We start from the raw sequence: 15144 nt of genomic DNA on the forward strand, positions 1-15144 counted from the left end.
GTTCTGCAGTGCTAACACCCCGCTCACCCTCACACACACCAAACCAGCTGGGCTCTCCAGTTCACTGCTCATTGTTAAAATAACCTCACTGGAAAAAGTGCTTTCTCAAAGAAAAGGAACACAAAAGTCACTTCAGCTATAGCCATTAAAGCACAAGCCCTGATGCTGAGCCTGGCCGACGAGGTTCGCATTCATATGACTATTATATAGACCACATCTGGTATTCTTTACTGTGTCGACCACACCCGACATTCTTTACTGTAATCAGTTCAGTGTTGAGTAGAACTAGTAGACAATAAAGCAACATAAAGTCCGTGCAGAGGGCTGTGAGAATGGCACGTAATTGGATCTGATTACTGTTAATGAACAGTGACGCGGGTCTGTGAACACACTGATCGATGCTACCTCCACTCACCCTCTTCCTCAGGTTGTAGGTGAGCACCAGGTTCCGTGAGAAGTGGTTCGAGAAGGCGATGTAGAATTCCAGAACTTTCTGTAAAGCATCGCGCTTGATGATGTGAAGATCACAGTAGGTTAGTGCCCGAACATTAGCACAGGACTGTGCTAAATTCAGTTCCTTCCAGAATACATCTCCAAATACATCACCTTTTCCTGAAACAGACAGAGAGAGTGACAGAGAGAGATTCAATCCATTACCTTCATGCATAAGTCCAGCATTATGCATCATGAAAAACGTCATGTACGTTAAAGTCAGTTCAGGTTTATAAATGAGATTAAAATAAGTGAGCTCATGTTTATAAATGAGATTAAAATAAGTGAGCTCATGTTTATGAATGTGATTAAAATGGAACAACTTCACTGATAAAATGCAAAACAAACAATGCAACCTTGTGAACATTGGTAAGTGTAAACTGAATTGTCACGTGGTCTTGTATTATGTGTCAACATTACAAACATCCAGAACAAGAATGGAAACAAGTACACAAAATCACACAATCTTTTTACTTCAATCGACATTGCTTAAATAATATTTACAGCATAGTTTTCGTCCCAATAGTCCATAAGTAGACTTTGGGTACATTGCACTGGTTTACTTAGCCAGTAAGGACTTTTGTTGATTGATGAAGTTCTACTCTTCCTTCAGTGGACTCCCCGCACTGTAAACAGTCCACGCAGTAACTATGCGCACCACCACAACATGCTCACCATGTGACTAACAAGGGCGCAGCCTTCTGTGTACGAACCTGCGACTCCAGTCCCCTGCACACCCAGCTCCGACCGGAGCCGCAGGAGGGAGAGCGTGTACGGATTTAGCAAAAGACGGCGATGCATGTGTGACAATGCAAATCTAGAGCTGTCAGAGGAATAAAGGATTCCCGGAGGAGAAAAGGATATTCAGCTGTCGAGTCTGCTGTGATAAAAGGCTGTTTGTTCCGTAGAGAGAAAGACATGTTCATTTTTGGACGCGCCTAAACGCCGGGTTCGCACAACATGAAAAATTAACATCGGTGCCACATCCCGCTTAGCAGCATACAGCATTCATCTTCACCCACGATGTCAACCCGTTTGTCAGGGAGCAGTGATGGGGTAATAACCCTGCTGGGTCCTGTGCTGCACAGGGGTCCTGGATACAGGAAAAAGGGACAGAGGCACACGACCCCAGCCATGAACTTCGGGGGCTCGTGAGCTCGTTTTAGTGTTCTGTCCACCATTTCAGTTACACCGCACAAAACTACCACTAATCTACCAACAGGAAGCGACTCTCAGAGGATTGCATACATGAGCCTTTTGACTCCAGACAACACAGGCAGAGTCACGAGTCTCAGAGACCTGTTCTTCCAGAGATCCTGTTAAGAAGTTTAATCTCATGCTTTCGATTTAATAAAGAACAAATGGGTTCAGTAATGAGTCTGATTCCAGGCGGCTGTCTGGGCCCCTGGGAGGGTCAGCGATGTAAGTCATTCAACCATGAAGAAAAGTGTGAAATCCAAACACAAAGCCTTCCTTCCCATCGGAGGGTTCAGAAGGGGTATAGATTACCATGTTTCTCTAATTCTCAGATGCTGATTGGTAGACTGGGCCAGTTTACGCAACCACCAAATAGAACAGCTTCCTGGTTCAAATCTAGGCCACAGGACATGAGTTTGTTTCAAGTGTTCCAGGATAAAACTAAAATTAGCATTAGTATACTAGTGGGGGATACCTTGCTGAAAATGCCACAACTAGCAGTCTGCAAGGCAGAGTAACATATATTAAACGGTTATGGCACCTTGCAACGGTTATGGCACAGTGCTTATGGGAAGGTGAACTGCTCAGAAGTCCACAAGATGATTCGAGACACTGGGTGGACCATCCAGCAGTTGCACCAACAGTCAAAGATGCGATGTTTAGCATGTAATCACTTCAAAATAACTGAACTCACCCAAAATGGCCACCACCTCATCGTCCTGAATGACTTCCAGGGATCCAGACACCACGAAGCAGAGGCTGTCCACGCTTTCACCGGCATGGTAGATGAGGTCCCCTGGAGCGCTGTGGATGGTCTGGAACTCCATGGCTAAGGCTCTCAAACAGCCATCACTGGCCAGGCGGAAGGCAGGATGCTCTTTGAACACCTTCCTGTTGAGGTGGACACAAATATCCGCACGCATGTCCTTTGGGCAGATGTGCAACACCTGAAAGAAAAATGAGGAAGAAAAAACATACTTTACCTCCACAGTGTCTGATAACCTTAACCCTAACCCTTCACCTCCACAGTGTCTCTGATAACCCTAACCCTAACCCTTCATCTCCACAGTGTCTGATAACCCTAAACCTAACCCTTCATCTCCACAGTGTCTCTGATAACCCTAACCCTAACCCTTCACCTCCACAGTGTCTGATAACCCTAACCCTAACCCTTCATCTCCACAGTGTCTCTGATAACCCTAACCCTAACCCTTCACCTCCACAGTGTCTGATAACCCTAACCCTAACCCTTCACCTCCAGTGTCTGATAACCCTAACCCTAACCCTTCACCTCCACAGTGTCTCTGATAACCCTAAACCTAACCCTTCACCTCCACAGTGTCTGATAACCCTAAACCTAACCCTTCACCTCCACAGTGTCTGATAACCCTAACCCTAACCCTTCACCTCCACAGTGTCTCTGATAACCCTAAACCTAACCCTTCACCTCCACAGTGTCTGATAACCCTAACCCTAACCTTTTACCTCCCTAGTGTCTCTGATAACCCTAAACCTAACCTTTTACCTCCCTAGTGTCTCTGATAACCCTAAACCTAACCCTTCACCTCCACAGTGTCTCTGATAACCCTAAACCTAACCCTTCACCTCCACAGTGTCTGATAACCCTAAACCTAACCCTTCACCTCCACAGTGTCTGATAACCCTAACCCTAACCCTTCACCTCCACAGTGTCTGATAACCCTAAACCTAACCCTTCACCTCCACAGTGTCTGATAACCCTAACCCTAACCCTTCACCTCCACAGTGTCTCTGATAACCCTAACCCTAACCCTTCACCTCCACAGTGTCTCTGATAACCCTAAACCTAACCCTTCACCTCCACAGTGTCTCTGATAACCCTAACCCTAACCCTTCACCTCCACAGTGTCTGATAACCCTAAACCTAACCCTTCACCTCCACAGTGTCTGATAACCCTAACCCTAACCCTTCACCTCCACAGTGTCTCTGATAACCCTAACCCTAACCCTTCACCTCCACAGTGTCTGATAACCCTAACCCTAACCCTTCACCTCCACAGTGTCTCTGATAACCCTAACCCTAACCCTTCACCTCCACAGTGTCTGATAACCCTAACCCTAACCCTTCACCTCCACAGTGTCTCTGATAACCCTAAACCTAACCCTTCACCTCCACAGTGTCTCTGATAACTCTAACCCCAACCTTTCACCTCCACAGTGTCTGATAACCCTAACCCTAACCCTTCACCTCCACAGTGTCTGATAACCCTAACCCTAACCCTTCACCTCCACAGTGTCTGATAACCCTAACCCTAACCCTTCACCTCCACAGTGTCTCTGATAACTCTAACCCCAACCTTTCACCTCCACAGTGTCTGATAACCCTAACCCTAACCTTTTACCTCCCTAGTGTCTCTGATAACCCTAAACCTAACCTTTTACCTCCCTAGTGTCTCTGATAACCCTAAACCTAACCTTTTACCTCCCTAGTGTCTCTGATAACCCTAACCCTAACCTTTTACCTCCCTAGTGTCTCTGATAACCCTAAACCTAACCTTTTACCTCCCTAGTGTCTCTGATAACCCTAAACCTAACCTTTTACCTCCCTAGTGTCTCTGATAACCCTAAACCTAACCTTTTACCTCCCTAGTGTCTCTGATAACCCTAAACCTAACCTTTTACCTCCCTAGTGTCTCTGATAACCCTAAACCTAACCTTTTACCTCCCTAGTGTCTCTGATAACCCTAAACCTAACCTTTTACCTCCCTAGTGTCTCTGATAACCCTAAACCTAACCTTTTACCTCCCTAGTGTCTCTGATAACCCTAACACCATCCCTTCACCTCAGCAGTGTCTCAGATAACCCATCACTTTTTGATATTTTGCAGTCAAGGATCAAGATTGATGGATATGTCTTATACTCAGATTGGTTTATAATCCTCCGTTAGTACTGAAGCCATCCTGAAAGAATATCTGAAAGCATGACATAATATTCAGAAGCTTTGACAGTCTTACATAGAATTCTAGGCGTGATCCTGAACAGGTAAAGCACATTTGTCACTATGCTACGGCTGTGATTACAAAGAGAGAACAAATGACCCCACATGATCTTCAGAGTGAGCGGAGCCTCCTTGCTAACAGATGAATGTCTGTGAATGTCTAAGCATCTGCGTCTCCTGAGCGCCAGGTACCTTGTCAGTGTCGATTCCCCTGGACATGGACCACGTGGATGCGATGTAGTCCATGACTCTCTCGCTCAGGCCCTTAGGGACTTGGTAGAGCTTCAGGAAGTCTCGAACGCTGTTCAGCATCTCGTGGTAGCGGTTAGTATTAGCGTACATCTGCTGAAAGATGGTGGTCACGTTACCGAAGATGGTGGCGTACAGAAGAGCTGGAAAGACACATAAACAAGATTAAGAGATTGTAGGCACGGCCATTTTAACATAAAGCACAAACTCATTTATAAATCTGCTTCTGATAGCATGTAAATGAAAAAAATATTAATAATAATGAAGAGTTAAGCATCAATTAAGACTCGAGAGATTATTAAAACTGTCAAAATAACATTTTTATTAAGCGAGTTTGTATATTGCAAAAAGCACAGAGTTTAGAGTTTAGTCACAGCTCTCTACAACAAATACTGTCAGACACTCATGTGAGTTTCTCTGTCCCCTGTCTGCAATCGTAGTAGCGGGATCACGTGTCCAGAGCTGATCTCATGCTACTACCAGCCTCCCTGACTCAGCACTTTTTCACAGCCGTGCCATGCTCAGTCCCCTTCAGGTGTGCTTCTCTCCACCAAAGGTGATACAGATCCATTCTATCTCTGCCAGTACTAGAGACAGATGACACTGCGGAATCCAATTTCAGGTGAAGTGAATCGTGATGTCTACCCTGCTTTAATGGAGTGGACACCCAGTTACGTTTCTCCACTCCAATCCTTCACCTGCTCCTGGCCTGGAGTCTTCCTCATCTTCCTCATTTTCCTCACTACTGCAGAGCATTGGAGTCACACAGCTCAGCACAACACAACACAACGCAGCAAAACACAACACAGCACAATGTAGCACAACACAACGCAACACAGCAAATCACAACTCAGCTCTATACAACACAGTACAGCTCTACACAATGCAACGCAGCACAACACAACACAACAATGCAACACAGCACAATGTAGCATAACACAATGCAACACAGCACATCACAACTCAGCTCTACACAACACAGCACAATGTAGTACAACACAACGCAACACAGCACATCACAACTCAGCTCTACACAACACAACACAATACAGCTCTACACAACTCAACACAACACAGCACAATGTAGCACCACACAACGCAACACAGCACATCACAACTCAGATCTACAAAACACAGCACAACACAACACAGCACAGCACAGCACAGCTCAACACAGCACAACACAGCCCAGCACAACACAACATAGCATAACAACGTAACACAGCACAACTTAGCACAACACAACACAGCTCTACACAGCTCTACACAACACAACACAACACAACAAAGCACAGCACAGCACAGCTCAACACAGCACAACACAGACCAGCACAACCTAACGTAGCAGAACAACGCAACACAGCACAACTTAACACGACACAATACAGCTCTACTCAAGACAACACAGCACAACAAACATAGCATAACAACACAACGCAGCACAACTTAGCACAACACAAAGCAACACAACATAATACAGCTCAACACAGCACAACACAGTACAGTTCTACACAACACAGCACAATACTGACAACACAATAGAAAGGCTTGCCAGTGGTGGCTGACCAAAAGGAATGTATTTCTCTGTTAGTCACAGTGTGGAATTAATGGAACAACACAGCAGGCAGTCAGTCCGAGGACAGGTTCTCTCCTGGCATAAAACTAGATACAGCCATCATGGCCAGACATGATCTATAAACAGCATCATTAGACGTACAGTGAAGAAACACCTGAGTGCATGGGTGATGACCAACGCTCCGACCATAATGGGTGTGACGTGTTCAATCCAGTGCCACCATTCCCTGATAATCACTGGTGTCCCTCAGCTCTGAGGACATTCCACCCTAAACGCTGCCCTGCACCAAGTCTACATGTGGCAAATCTGCTCTGTGGCGAGACCGTTCTGTGCCGAGACTCACTGCAACTAACTCAAGCCATTTGTGTCTAGTTGTATTTTCATCTGATTCCAGTCTGGCCCAAGTCTTGGAGTCTGATTACCTGGCCCATGTCTTACAGTCTGATTTCATGAATACATTAAATTATAATTTCCCAGCAGGATGAGACTGGTGCAGTGGTAAATATTCAGAGATCAGACCTGAAATCTATGTTTTTATTAGGTAAGGGTTTAAGGTTTTCTTAGATAACACCTGCTAACTCTTGTTATTTATCACCTACTTCTCCAAATATACAGAGAGGTCGTTATGGTTCATTATGCATGATTAGTCAGTCCTTCCTCCTAGTTTGGATGTGTTGTGTGGTGTCTTATGTGGGAGTGGAAATTAAAGTTGACAGGCATGGTTGTAAAGTGCACGGTTGACTGAATGGTGAAGTGAGGAGTCCTTCAGTTCCAGTCTGGAAGCAGATCCAAGAGGCTCTGCAAAGACACGTATACCAATACCCCACAAAGACACGTACACCAATACTCCACAAAGACACGTACACCAATACTCCACAAAGACACGTACACCAATACTGCACAAAGACACATACACCAATACCCCACAAAGACACATACACCAACACTCTACAAAGACACGTATACCAATACTCCACATAGACACATACACCAATACTCCACAAAGCTCTACCAGGAATCCACATGCTGTCATACTGGAAACATTTTGCTGGAATGACAATAAGCAAACAAATAATAACATCCTGTAAAGTCTGTGCCTTATCAGAATGACATGTGTGCTTCCACAGTAAGACTGGGATAAAATTCAAATGAAAGCCTGTAGCATCTCTCTCAATAGGCTGCAGAGGAGCACGTCAGCCTGGCTCCTGATTTAGTGCCCAGCAAGGCTGCTGCTCCAGGTCGACCAGTGTCTCAGGCAGGGCGGGGTGCACGCATTCACCCACCATTCTGGGCCTGCATCGTCTCACTCGCAGATGCAGCACGGAGCAGCTGACTGGAGAAATTCACTGGAACATGTGCACGTGTGACTGGCTGGGCCCACACACAGTAACACTGGCTTACAATTACTGGGGGGGGGGGGGGGGGGTTGATTAGGTGGTTACTGGGAATCCAGGCCACATAGACTGTTTCTGAAGCAGACACAACAGCACACCTAAACAGCATTTCATTCTTTAACAGGATTTGGCACTCTTAGACAGAGTGACATACATATTTATCATCATGGCAGTATGTGTGCTCCCTTGGGATTCAAAGCAATTTGTGTTGCTTATGCGTTGTGTTGTGATCTGATCTATCAGTGAGAAACAGAAACAGGCCTCAGGTGTCTCATGCTGTATGCTTGGTTACAGAGAGCAGCCTTTCCGAAGTGCACTGTTTTACACAGAACAGATGACCACTATAATAGGCTCTCCAGGTTTCCCATTTACTATGAAGTACTGATTGCACTAGCAGTCTTGCTAGCCTAAGCACACTGAGGTGCAGCCATGCATTTGAAGCATAAGAGACTGGCACGGTTTGCCTGTCAGAGACCTGCTCAGTCTGTCTGTCAGAGACCAGCACAGTTTGCTTGTCTGAAACCTGTCAGTCTCTCCTCTCTCAGCCTCCTCAGACAATCCTCAAGCCTCCAGAAAAGACGCCATGCAGCACTTCCATTTTCTAGCCTATTTGAGTTTTCTGTTATGACATCTTAAAGTGATTACAGTCACATAAGGTTTAAGGTCTATCAACCTGAAATGTTTCAGTGTTTTTACATATTTATCTGTAGAGGAGTAGTGTAGTGTAGATTAGTGTTAATCTATATCCTAACAGACGGTAGTGTAGATTAGTGTAGTGTTAATATATATCCTAACAGACGGTAGTGTAGATTAGTGTAGTGTTAATCTATATCCTAACAGACGGTAGTGTAGATTAGTGTAGTGTTAATCTATATCCTAACAGACAGTAGTGTAGATTAGTGTAGTGTTAATCTATGTCCTAACAGACAGTAGTGTAGATTAGTGTAGTGTTAATCTATATCCTAACAGACGGTAGTGTAGATTAGTGTAGTGTTAATCTATATCCTAACAGACGGTAGTGTAGATTAGTGTAGTGTTAATCTATGTCCTAACAGACAGTAGTGTAGATTAGTGTAGTGTTAATCTATGTCCTAACAGACAGTAGTGTAGATTAGTGTAGTGTTAATCTATGTCCTAACAGACAGTAGTGTAGATTAGTGTAGTGTTAATCTATGTCCTAACAGATGGTAGTGGCAGGCATCTTCAGATTTTCAAAGAAAGACAATACTATGCTTAGAGAGGCACCTGGTTTGCGTCCATGGCGTCGACCTTGTTCATGTGTCCACCATGTCCACTGTGTTCATATGATCATGTGTCCACATGTTCACCATGTTCACACGTCCACCATGTTCAGTTGCAGTGTTCTGCTTCTGCTGCATTTCCTGGAATACTGCTCCATTATCAACACACCCAGTACAAATAATTAATGTGTGTCAAGATAATTCCTCCTGTGGTCTAAAAGGCAGTTAAACGTGCAAGTATAATAACTGTCTGAATAGTGTCCAAACACAAAACAGAGGAGCATCTTCCCTGAACAATAACAGAGGAACATCTAACTTGAACACCAACAGATGAGCATCTACCCTGAACACTAACAGAGGAACATCTAACTTGAACACCAACAGATGAGCATCTACCCTGAACACTAACAGAGGAACATCTAGTCTGAATAATAACAGAGGAACATCCTGCCTGAACACTAAATCCAGAGCTGCATGGCACCCTGAGCATCTCTCCCGGTGTCACTGAACTAAGAATGTGGAGACAAAAGAGCAGTCATCATCTGAGGGGCAGCGTCTACAATCTAACAAAAAAAACAACAACCCAGAACTGAAGTAATTTATCACGGCTGCTCCGTGAGTCTGCTGTTGGGACAGAATGAATCTAGATCATCACAGGGCTCTATATAGTGGGAACGTCTCCCACAGGGCCTGGCAGGAAGTGTGTCAATCACACACTTGGTAGAGAAAGCCATGCACAAGGACAAGGTGCAAACCCACCTTGTCCTGATCATGCCTGGATCAGGACAAGCAGAGAACCCACTCGTGCCTGGATCACATTGCGAAAGGCATCACAGTCTGTGCAATTACATACCATTTAGTTCATAACTAATTACACTGCATATTGAATTTAAAATGAAACACTGTGGAAATTGGCAGTTATTTATGTTAATAAAGAGGAATCCTACAGCTCCCCAATTCACAAGATGAAAAGGAACTGGACTAATAACAATTGCACAGTAGTACAACAATATTATATGCAATTGCCATTTTTGTAAATCGTTGACTATCTGACATGTATAACCTATAGACATCACCATCACCAGGTTTCTTTCTGCTTAATATTATACCAGGTCTGTAATGTTACCTATCAGCATTTCATATTGATGAAATTCTTGTGTACTCCCCAGATCCCAGGACACATGTGGAGCACGTCCGACAGGTACTCCAATGCTTGTTTGAAAACAAACTGCACATCAAGGGTGAAACGTGTGAGTTCCATCTAAAGTCTGTTTCTTTTTTTGGGATATGCCATCAGTGATGGTGGAGTTTCTATGGATGATCACAAGGTGGAAGCTGTTCTTAACTGACCTCTGAGACAGAGGTAGGAGCCATATTATCACAGAGCTCTGATGCCTCTTTTCCTTGCAGCTTTCTATTTTCATAAACTGCGGCAGAATGCACCTATAGGAGACCATGACTTACCAGCCATTAAACTGGATTAGAAGAGTGGCATTATTGGCTTGAGGGAAGAGAATCATCCATTTGTAGTACTAACTGATCACAAAAACCTGGAGAACTTGCGAGCAGCCAAGCGCCTCATCTCTTGACAAGCTCGGAGGTGCTTGTTTTTCTTTAGGTTTGACCCTTTAGGTTTGACACTTTCACCCTGGCACCAAGAACACTAAAGCGGATGATTTGTTTCATATCCAACAGCATGATAGTGGGCTTTATTTGTGTTCTGAACCAAAAGAGATTTTGCCTTTCCAGATGATCATTTTGTCTATTCGATGGGAAATGGATGAAAAAACTGAAAAAGCCATGACCAACAAGGAAAGCCCCAGTGAAGTGTCTCTGGGAAAAGTATACATTCCAGAGGAATTTTGTGACAGGTCCATCACCTATGTGCACTCCTCACTATCTTCCAGACATCCAGGCAAGATGTGCACGAAACAGGTCATCTCAAATCACTTAAGGATGTTCACCTGTATGTAGCATCATGCTCCATATGCTCTCAATGTAAAACCCCCAAAACACTGCCTGCCAAAAAGCCTTTACCGGGGCCTGTGCATCAAGGGGAGTGAGGTTAATTCCATTCTTGGGTATAACCAATGCATTTCAGAAAGCAGAAACATTATGTGAACAATTATTTAGGTTCTTTGGAACTCCCAAGAATATTTTGAGTAATAGAGGACCTCAGTTTACTTCATGAGTATGGTCATCTTTTTTGAGTGACTGGAAGTGTCCATAAGCCTCACATCAGGATACCACCCTCCAGCTAACGGTCAGTGCAAGTAGGCAAATCAAGAATTAGGAAAATTCCTCAGACTCTATTATCAGAATAACCCAATGGACTTGATCAAATATATATTGTGGGCGGAGATAGTACGGAACATCTACTGCTACTGGAAAAACCCATTTTAAGTATGTTTTAGGATATCAGCCGCCTTTGTCACCATGGACAACCAATGCCACTGATGTACCGGTGGTGGATACCTAGATGGAATGTAGTGAGCAAGTCTGGGAGGAGACACATCAGCGCATCGAGGCTGTCCTGAAGTGCCATAAGGAGTTTGCAGATCGTCACCGTTGACCTACGCCAGTGTATCAACCAGGAGATGGTGTATGGTTATCTACCAGAGATTTCAGGTTTGGTGAAGGCTATAAGAAGCTGAACCCCAAGTATACTGGCCCATTTAAAGTCCTACGGAAGATTAACGATGTTACCACAACAATACTGCGTATCAAATTCGTTCCATGTGTCACTGCTTAAGCCTGTGATTTCAGGTCTTCTGAACAAGGCCAGTCCTGAGCTGACTCCTCCCTTGCCCATTGAGGGGGAAGAAGAGCTAGTTTATGCTGTGAACAAGTTGTTGGGCCAGCAGCGTGGAGGTATTCGGCAATGTCTCATCGACTGGGAGGATTATGGTCCAGAGGAACTATGCTGGTGTCTTCGCACAATGTTACAATCCTGGATTGAAGGAGGATTTTCATTGCCAGTATCCAGAAAAGCCTCCACTTCGACAAAGGTTCGGCCTTGGGGACCATGGTCTGGTCACAGTTCTGTGATGCGACACAGCTGCTCTGGGATTCCGAAAGCCGGAGTTCAGCATCCCCAGAATATTGAGTACATTGACTCTAATTATCCATTGTGTATTTAAGCAATGCTGTTACATTTTCCCAGTGCGAAGTATTGCCTATTCTATTATGCATACTGAGCGTTCTCTTTGGAGTGCCTTTCTTGTGTTTTCTACCTGGACTGTGTTTTGGATTACGATACATTGGTTTTGCCTTGTTTACACATTGCATGCTTATTATTACTCTGGTTTTGACCCACACCTATACCTGACTACAATTTGGAAAGCCTTGCCTCTTTGTTCTGCCTCATTACAAACTCTGACTGCTGCCTGTTTTTGCAACACATCTTGCCTCTGTCTTACCCCGAGCAAATCAATATTCAACATCCTAATCCGTGAGCGTCCTGATTACCTTCAACCCTTAAAGGTCGACGTTATTGCTGAAGAGAGCTGGACTTTCACTAAACTTGTCAAATTATAATTTCATTATAAATCATAATTTTATTATCAATTATTATTTAATTTTGCCTCCCCGAGAGCCTTACTCACATCCGATCATCATCATGGCGACGGCAAAGATCTTCTCTCCGTCCGTGGTGGGAGCGATATTCCCGAAGCCGATACTGGTCAGACTGGTCATAGTGAAGTAGAGGGAGGTGATGTAGACAGAGTCCTTACTGGGCCCGCCCTCCCAGCGCCCCATGCCGCTGGCGTTGAAGCGGTACGGCGTCCCCGCCGCCTCGCCCAGCAGGTACAGCCAGCTGTCCTTCCGCACGGTCCTGTGGTCCTCGTCGGTGACCTCGTAGTCGCCGATGCTGTACCAGATGCAGGCCAGCCAGTGGGCGGCCAGGCCGAACACGCACACCAGTAGCACCAGGACGGCGGCGCTGTACTCAATGTAGTGGTCCATCTTCCGGGCCACGCGGCCCAAACGCAGCAGACGCACCACCTTCAGGGAGCTGAAGAGACTGCTGATGCCCTACAGAAAGAGTTGGACAGACGAGAAATGAACTAGAAAAGACCTCTGACCAACCGTCTTTCTATTCCACTCTCCTGAGCTCATTCACTGGGTCCCACCAGTGGCTTCTTTAATAACAGTGAGACTGGGCTTAATGGAACAGCATATTGACTAACATATTAGTCTAGTTCATCTAGTCCATATTACTATGAACCTTCCACTCTAGTCCATATTACCCTGGAGTTTCCACTCTAGTCCAGCACCTGTATTGTTCTGTCTTTTGTTCTCTTGCACACAGACAGACAGACACACATAAGCATGCAGGTTTAAGCTGAGTTTGGTTGGCTTGCACACAGTGGGGCCATACAGACTGAAAATCCTGAATAACCTGTGCTGACAAGTCCCGGGAAGACAGCCGCTTCTGAGGCAAGGTGGCTGAGGACTTTAGTTACACCAACACCATTACCTTTAGTTACACCAGTAACAGCAGTACCATTACCTTAAGTTACCCCAGTAATAGCAGTACCATTACCTTTAGTTACACCAGTAACAGCAGTACCGTAACCTTTAGTTACACCAGTAACAGCAGTACCGTAACCTTTAGTTACACCAGTAACAGCAGTACCATTACCTTTAGTTAAACCATTAAGAGCTGTACCATTACCTTTAGTTACACCAGTAACAGCAGTACCGTAACCTTTAGTTACACCAGTAACAGCAGTACCGTAACCTTTAGTTACACCAGTAACAGCAGTACCGTAACCTTTAGTTACACCAGTAACAGCAGTACCATTACCTTTAGTTAAACCATTAAGAGCTGTACCATTACCTTTAGTTACACCAGTAACAGCAGTACCGTAACCTTTAGTTACACCAGTAACAGCAGTACCATTACCTTTAGTTACACCAGTAACAGCAGTACCGTAACCTTTAGTTACACCAATAACAGCAGTACCGTAACCTTTAGTTACACCAGTAACAGCAGTACCATTACCTTTAGTTACACCAGTAACAGCAGTACCATTACCTTTAGTTAAATCATTAAGAGCTGTACCATTACCTTTAGTTACACCAGTAACAGCAGTACCATTACCTTTAGTTAAACCATTAAGAGCTGTACCATTACCTTTAGTTACACCAGTAACAGCAGTACCGTAACCTTTAGTTACACCAGTAACAGCAGTACCGTAACCTTTAGTTACACCAATAACAGCAGTACCATAACCTTTATTTACACAAGTAACAGCAGTACCATAACCTTTATTTACACCAGTAACAGCAGTACCATAACCTTTATTTACACCAGTAACAGCAGTACCATAACCTTTATTTACACCACTCCAGAAACACCAAGTATACTGACACCTAGTGGCCTGGATGTTTCAGAAATTCTTTACAAAATCAATTTTAAATGTGTCTGCCTCAATGTGGGGGACCTGCTATATGTAGCATAAACTGGTTCATTGAAGAATACAAAGTAATTTGATTCTTCATCTCATGTAAGATGCACCTTATACAAAAAAAAAAACATTTTAAATAATAAATACTTCATAAATAATTTGTTACTTTTTAAGTGGTAAAAATTACTACACTCCACAGTACTGACTTCCACTACTTTTTTTTTTCCTACTGTCTGTTGAAACATGAGCATACAAAGGCATTACATAAAGACATCAGTGGTGTTTGGTTGAAACTCCAGAGAGGTGCTGAGAGAAAACCTGGGATGGGGTGAGTTCAGTTTGATCGTCCCTCCAATCTCACTGTCTTTCACTACACTGGACACTATTCTCACTGTCTTTCACTACACTGGACACTATTCTCACTGTCTTTCACTACACTGGACACTATTCTCACTGTCTTTCAATACACTGGACACTATTCTCACTGTCTTTCAATACACTGGACACTATTTTCATTGTCTTTCACTACACTGGACACTATTCTCTTTGTCTTTCACTACCCTGGACACTATACCTCTCCTTCACTAAGCAAGAGAAAGCAGAT

The 15144-nt window shown here is 44.2% G+C and overlaps 1 protein-coding gene across 1 annotated transcript in view; it reads right to left on the reverse strand.

Moving 5' to 3' along the window:
* Positions 1-15144, reverse strand: part of kcnh1b (potassium voltage-gated channel, subfamily H (eag-related), member 1b) — a 35436-nt gene that overhangs the window by 14850 nt on the left and 5442 nt on the right. Inside the window, exons 7-10 of the mRNA XM_026996407.3 lie at positions 12732-13161; positions 4859-5058; positions 2384-2636; positions 416-612 (exon numbers count right to left, since the gene is read on the reverse strand). Of these exons, the coding sequence (XP_026852208.2) occupies positions 416-612; positions 2384-2636; positions 4859-5058; positions 12732-13161 (1080 nt within the window). The remainder of the gene's footprint in view (positions 1-415; positions 613-2383; positions 2637-4858; positions 5059-12731; positions 13162-15144) is intronic.

The sequence above is a fragment of the Electrophorus electricus genome, chromosome 26 (assembly GCF_041902795.1).
Source record: "Electrophorus electricus isolate QZ-2024a chromosome 26, ASM4190279v1, whole genome shotgun sequence".
Classification (NCBI taxonomy): domain Eukaryota; kingdom Metazoa; phylum Chordata; class Actinopteri; order Gymnotiformes; family Gymnotidae; genus Electrophorus; species Electrophorus electricus.